At 34.3% G+C, this 7,303-nt stretch overlaps 1 protein-coding gene across 2 annotated transcripts; it reads left to right on the top strand.

Moving 5' to 3' along the window:
• Positions 218–5,612, top strand: LOC107639656. 2 transcript variants are annotated; one of them, XM_016343207.2, is made up of 5 exons: positions 218–401; positions 558–829; positions 1,552–1,621; positions 1,714–1,790; positions 5,178–5,612. In XM_016343207.2, exons 2-4 carry the CDS (start codon positions 647–649, stop codon positions 1,761–1,763), a joined length of 303 nt encoding a protein of 100 aa, XP_016198693.1. In that variant the 5' UTR covers positions 218–401; positions 558–646; the 3' UTR covers positions 1,764–1,790; positions 5,178–5,612. The 2 variants fall into 2 exon arrangements, with proteins under 2 accessions (XP_016198693.1, XP_020977123.1); XM_021121464.1 differs by lacking the exon at positions 218–401 and having other exon boundaries at positions 540–829.

The raw sequence follows: 7,303 nt of genomic DNA, 5'->3' as shown, positions 1-7,303 counted from the left end.
AAACTTACAGAAAAAAAAATATATATATATAAATTATACCTTCTCTAATGTATTAAAATTATTTAAAATTATAAAAAAATAAATATGCAAATATTAATTAATTTTAAAAAATAATCGTCATCATAATGATAAGATCATAAAAAATTAAAAATAATAGTTGTTTAACAAGTGTAGTGTACAGGTGGAAACAACGTAGTTTGACAAAAGTCAAAACAGCAGCTTAATACGCCGCCCAGTCTTCAACGGTAGCTGCTTTTACAATCTCTCTCTCTCTCTCTCTCTCTCTCTCCAATCGGCTAAGACACACAAACCCTTTCTTAATTCTCCGTTCAAATCAAACCATGATCTTCAGATAGCATCACATCATCACACTCAGCTTCCAAAACCAAAAAGGAAAAAAGGTAACAACTTTGCAATTCAGTTTGCAGTTCTGTGTACTGTATTTCTTAGTGCTTTAAGCTTTTAGCTCAATCTGAAACATACCCATTATTTGATTTTTTTTTTCATTAGTTTCCCAAAAATTCAACCTTTTTCTTTACGAAACCCTTTTTTCTCAGTCTCTCATTAGCGGTTACCAACCCCCCAAAAACGAAAAAAAGAAAGTTGCTGAAGTTGCAGTGATTTGAAGAAGGGTTATCAATCATAGATGGATAGTAGCAGTGGAATTGAGAGCAATGGGCGTGTGCCACTTTCAGGGGTTGTTGCAGATTGTGTGAAACGGTGGTTCAGAGACACTCTGAAAGAAGCTAAAGCTGGGGACATAAACATGCAGGTCTTGGTAGGTCAGATGTATTACAGTGGTTATGGTGTTCCCAGAGATGACCAGAAGGTGTGTTCTTTCTCTTATTTTGGTTTTACAAATTAATAATTCTTTTCAATCAATTTTCATTGCATTGGACTTTCTTGAGCTGTTAAGAGTTTGAGGTTCTGTTGTATTATACTATTTGAGAATGTCCATGTTAATTGACAATAGAATCTTCAGGTGGTGACTATGAAAAATTGAAGAAAAATATTAGCATTCTCTATTGGTCTTAATTTTAGTAATGAGATTAATTTTGATGCTGATAATGCATATACACTATTAGGCAATCAAATCTTGTATGTTATATAACTTTAAGATAGTGGGGGATAAGAGTCAAATAATTTCAATGACTGAGTTATATATGAATAGATGACTGTCTATTTAGTTAGGTATGCACAATTAGATGCACTTAAATGGATGCTTCATGTGGAGTTGTGGACACATCTGTAATAGCAGCATAGAATGCTTTATCATGGTTGGGTGTAATGACTTAAATAGTCTTGTGTTCAAACTTAATGTTTTGTGTTTCTAAATTTGTTGCTCCAACTCTTGACTTGTTATACTTCTTGAGAAATTGAAGAAACGGATGTAAATAGTTTGTAGTGTGTGTGGATTCTGTGGGCTGTTAGTTGAATAAAAAGATTAATGCTGGGATTGTGAACTACGTCTGTGGAGTCTGTCGAATCAAAGTGCTTACCTGTTTTTGAATTTTGGTTTCAAGTTCTGATGTCATTGGTTTGGGAATGTAGGGTAAAATTTGGTTGACTAGAGCATCGAGGGTTAGATCTTCAGTTTGGAAAGTTGGTGATAAGCATCCAGGTAAAACTCTCCTTTGTTGCCGACAGCATAGCATCTTTCTTCTTTGTTGGGAATTCTTTGTGACTGTTTCTCGCCCGGTGCATGTATGTTAGGTTATAATGCAAGTGATTCTGATTCTGATGAATTGAAGGAAGATTCTTAAACACACTAAATGCCTAACATTTGAATGGTGAGTTTATCATAATCTTTGAATGCTTTTGTAGTGGAAATCTTTTTTTGCCGTGTTTATCAACTAATAGAACAGCTTTAGGGTTGAATTACTGGAGAGATGGTTCTTTTCATGATCCTGGTTAGGGTCTTATTATTTTCTACCAGGAATAAAACATGGACTTGAAAGGTTAACATATCATTGATTGCATATCTGTGGTATATGAATAGTAAAATGAGATGTTATCAATCTTAAAATGATATGTCATTAATCACTTTAAATCTAATTTTTGCTTAATCAGTATGATAATAGAAATGCATCCAATATAAAGTTTAGAAGTTATGAATCATGAGTCATGTTAGTAGGAAACTACTAGTCAATTGGTTGGTTTTTGTTATGGTTCTTTTTTTCCCACCTCAAATTTCGATAATGTAGCTGAGGAAATCTGCTGAAACTTTTAGTTAGATCACCAGAAGGGGCTAGAATAGGGTTATAGGGACCAGATCAGTTTTGGGTTTATACAAACTCAGTTTGATCTTATATGCATGAACCTATGGATGAATATATTTGTTAGTCAATATCAATAAAAACAAATCACAGCTATCTCACCATGTCCGAATGGACAAATATGTACCATGGTGAAGTCTTTGCAATATGAATTAACCGAGAAACATTGTAGATACACTAATTACTCCCTCCATTCCATTTTATCTGTCATTGTCGCATTCTAGTACACCCTGGGATCAATGTATCTGCTCAGATGTACCAAAACATGTAAGTGACAATTAAAAATGAACAAATGGAATGTTTGAGTCCACATATGACAACAAATATAACAACAACAACAAAGCCTTGTCCTGCTAGATGGGTTGGTTACATGGATCAAACGACGCTATTGAAATCTATCATGTATCATGTCTATAGAGAAATCGTTTATATGTAGATATTGTTTGATTACTTCATGGTTAGTCTTCGTAAGTCTTCTTCTGTTATTCACTCCTTGTTCATCTTCCATCTCATTCATCCTCTTGACTGAGTGCTTTGTCGGTATTCTTCTCACATGTCCAAATTATCTTAGACGTGATTCTACCATCTTTTCTATAATAGGTGCTACTCTAACTCTCTCTCTTATATCTTCGTTCCTTATTCTATCTAATTGCGTATGACCACTCATCCACCTGAACATCTTCATTTCTGCCACACTTAACTTATGTCCGTACCCTCCTTTGGCCGCCCAACACTCTGTATCATAAAGTATAGCCGGTCTGATAGCAGTGCGATAGAATTTACGTTTAAGTTTTAAATACACTTTTTTGTCACATATGAAATTAGACGCATTCTACCATTTTGACCAATTTGCTTGAATCCTATGATTTACATTCTGTTCAGTCTTTCTATTATCCTGTATGATGTACCCAAGATACTTAAAACTTTTAACTTTTCGGAGGATGTTTTCTCCAATCTTTACCTCTGTATTAGGGTTTTTCCTTTGATGACCGAACTTACATTCCATATATTTCGTATTGCTATGGCTTATGTACAGACCATACACATCTAGTATTTTTCTCCATAAATCCAACTTCTTATTTAGGTCTTTTCTTGACTCTCTAATAAGGGACAATATCATCGGTAAAAAGCATGTACCATGGTACAAGCTCTTGGATATGCTCTATGAGTACTTCCAAGACTAATGTGAAAAGGTATGGACTTAAGGATGATCCCTGGTGTAATTTTATACCAATAGAAAATTTTTCTGTTACACTATCTTAAGTCTTCACACTAATTGTAGCCCTATCATGCATGTCTTTAAGTGCACGAATATATGCGATCCTTGCTTTCTTCCTTTCCAAAACCTTTCACAAGACTTCCTTTGGCATCTTATCATACACTTTTTCCAAATCAATAAATACCATATGTAGATCCCATTTATTATTACAATACCTTTCTATCATCCTTCTTAACCTATGTAGCTGTAGTGGTGGATCTATCTGATATAGAACCAAATTAGTTTTCTATTATTTGTGTCTTTTGTCTCAGTCTCCGTTCTATCATCTTTTCTCATAACTTCATGATATGACTTATGAGTTTGATCCCTCTATAGTTTTCGCAATTCTGTATATCTCTCTTATTCTTGTAAATATATACCAATGTGCTCTTTCTCCACTCATCTGAAATCTTCTTTTACCCTAAAATCTCATTAAAAAGCTTGGTTAATCAACTGATGCCTTTCTCTTCAAGGCCCTTCCAAACTTCAATCGGAATATTATCGAATTCTACTGTTCTACCATTTTTCATCCGCTTTAGAGCCTCTTTTACTTCGAAGTCTCGAATCTTTCGATAGTAGTCGAAGTTTTAATCTTCTTCCCTTGTGCATAACCGACCAAGGGTCGAAAGAGTCTTCTGTCCTTCATTAAATAACTCGTAGAAGTAGTTCTTCTATCTTTCATTGATCTTATCTTGAGCTGAAACTTTTCCGTCTTTATCTTGTATGGACTTAACCTGATTCAAGTCTCTCGTTCTTCTTTTACGGCTGTTTGCTATTCTATATATATTTTTTTCTTCTTCCTTCGTGCCTAAAGACTGGTAGAGACCTTTATATGCTCTTGTTCTTACTTTACTAACAGCCACTTTTGTCTCTTTCTTAGCCGTCTTATATTTTTTCTAATTATCTGCATTGCGGCACAAAAATCACTTTTTAAAGTACTCCCTTTTTGCGTTTATCTTTTTTTGTACACTTGTATTCCACCATCAAGACTCCTTGTCTCTTTGGTCATATCCTTCTAGTTTCACCAAAACTTTCTTTGTTGTTTTTCTAATAACTTCTGCCATCTCCCTCTACATCTCCTCTGCGCTTCCATCCCCTTTTCACTTTGCCTTTTCTCGTACCCGTCTTAGGAAGCTTTGTTGTTCCTCACTTTTCAGCTACCACCACCTCGTCCTTGGGTTCTTCGTATAATGTCTTTTTCTCAATTTTTGCTCAATGCGAAAATCTTTGACAAGCATCCTATATTGTGTTGTTAAATTCTCTTCTAGAATAATTTTACAATTAATACAAAATTTCCGGTCAACTCTCTTCAACAAGAAGAAGTCGATTTGAGAGCTTGTCATGTCACTCCTAATAGCAAATATATGAAAAAAAAATTGATGGTAGTTCTTTGATTTGGAAATGCAATGTACTACTAGCAAATTAAATATTAAAGTAGAAAGGTTCAGGAGGCCCATAATATTAGGGCATAACAAATTGGTTATGTCAGCCTTGAGCCTTTGTTCCTGAATGCATCTTTTTCAATAATAAATGTGTGTAGGGTTTAACTGATGAGATTTGTTGGGGTGGTCAATGTATCCCAGAATCTTTGCATTGAGCTTCACATTCACAACTTACAATTCTTGTGCTCTTTTGTTTCGTAGGAATGCATGCCAGGCACCTCGCTTTGTAACAACCGTCATGGATGTTATTGCTACTTAACAGTTTTCTATTTGGGTTTCTGATGTTTGTTTGATTTTACAAACTTCTGTTTTAACGTCTAGATCTCACTAGGTTGGACTTGGTATATCACGCATTAAGATAATCTATGGTATAGATTTGAACCATGAAAGAGTAGCATCCACCATCGTTCAAATAATCATACCATTGGATTACTTTAATGCATGATATAGTAAGTTTTGTTCGGTGTATCATAGCAGTGTTCTTTGTTTCTATGACCTATAGAAAAGGCAACATTGTTACTTTTTGTACAAGTTGTTGCTTGGTAATTGAAGGTATTTTTCTTAATCCTCTCGTTGTATCATAACAAATATAAGATGATCGTACATAATAACATCATAATTTATTTTCTTTTTAAACATGGAATGTACAAAAGGCTAAACTCTTGAGGATTCCAAATGATGTTTAACATCCTTGATTTTAGACTATCTGATTTCATGGATGCAATATTTAAAGCTAATTGCAAGCTGCTCAAAAATGGCCGATTTTATTTCATGGAGATACCTGGAGCTATCGACCAAGTTTACCATCGGCAATGACAAAGGAAGGTCTGGGTTCGAGTAATGTCCTGCTCAAAGTTGCCAACGGCCCTCCATGGCAGATGTTGGCGTTGGCAATGGATGATGAAGTTGATGTAAGTACTAACCACACTAAACATTAAGCCAATAAAATAGGTCAATAGCCAACATCTTATAGTTTTTACTTGATGACCCTTCAGATTCTATAAATGATTCCACTAAAGACCCTAAACACTAGATCAATGACAGTAAAGAAACGAGTTAGCCATATAAATTCCAGTTTTTTTTTATTGTTGCTTAGAAACCCTTCAAGAAAAATTGTTCTTTTAGAAATAAAAGTTCAATACAGTAAAGTGGAGTATAATATAATGTAGAAGAAACAAAAGACAAAAGTAGTCAAACAAGACAAAAAACAAGAGTACCAAGACTCAACTTCTAGTCACTCCTCATTGCTTGCAAAGGATTTGAGCACTATATCCACCTCTATTCGTGTGCTCCGGAAGACATCCTTATTTTCGCTTAACCAAACATTTCAGATTATTGCATAGAATAAATCCTTAAAAAAAGACCTTCAAAAACATCATTCTTAAAGAGACCATCATCATTATTATTATTACAGTTATTTAAAAAAAAAACACTTCGTTGTTTCTTGGGCATGAGAGCAGGACAAATATATAACTCCAAAGAAATTTGGGTCTATAATGACTTGATTTGGGATTTTTGTTTTATAGATAGATACCATTATACATCCTAAAGGACTATCTGGTCTCCACCATCTTTGGTGATTGTTGTGTTGATATTGTAAGGAAGTGTTTGTTTTGAGGTACTGAGACAAAGACTGAGAGACTGAGACTCAATATCATGTTTGTTGGTTCAGAAATTGGTACTAAATTTCTCCCTGTGTCCCTAAAATTTTAGTATTTCAGCACCTCCAAAAAGTAGGGACACATGGGACTAAAATTTTTAGAGATGAAGACTAAAACTTTAATAACATTTTATACTTAAAATATTCTCATTTCAATTAATTAATTCCAATTTTACCTTTTGTATAAATTAAATTAGAATTTCATTCTTGTTTCAATTTTTGTCTCCCACTTTACATCAATACTAAGATTTATTTCAATCTCTGTCTCTTAGTCTCTGTCTCTCAGTCTTCAGTCTTTCCGTCTCTGTCTCTCCACCAAACGTTACCTAAATGTTATAAGGGCAGTGTGAACATTTTGATCTAATTTTAGACATACTCATCATTTTTTTTTATGACAATTTGTTGTTGATCTTTCACCAGACTTTGTGATGGATAAAATCTTCCCACATTTCTCTCCTACAATCATCAGTTAAATCGTTCGCAAATCCTATAAACCATTTCACAGCTTCTGGGAATGAAAACAAAATGGCCGGTAAAAGGCTTCATAATACTAAGACATGACAAATCTACCTACACACTGGTTTGACCCTGCAACAAATCCTGAGAAACATGTTGAAAGGCATAACTATGAGAAGCTGAAACAGCAGAATATATACCATAACTCAAA

This window comes from Arachis ipaensis, chromosome B04 (assembly GCF_000816755.2).
Source record: "Arachis ipaensis cultivar K30076 chromosome B04, Araip1.1, whole genome shotgun sequence".
Lineage (NCBI taxonomy): Eukaryota > Viridiplantae > Streptophyta > Magnoliopsida > Fabales > Fabaceae > Arachis > Arachis ipaensis.
This window is presented reverse-complemented; position numbering and strand designations above follow the sequence as displayed.

Bases quoted from the DNA above. Each gene is read 5' to 3' on its own strand.
- LOC107639656 (XM_016343207.2), top strand. From the start codon at position 647: ATGGATAGTAGCAGTGGAATTGAGAGCAATGGGCGTGTGCCACTTTCA. The intron at 830-1,551 runs GTGTGTTCTTTC...TTGGGAATGTAG, and splicing joins TTCCCAGAGATGACCAGAAG to GGTAAAATTTGGTTGACTAG. The intron at 1,622-1,713 runs GTAAAACTCTCC...CATGTATGTTAG, and splicing joins AGTTGGTGATAAGCATCCAG to GTTATAATGCAAGTGATTCT.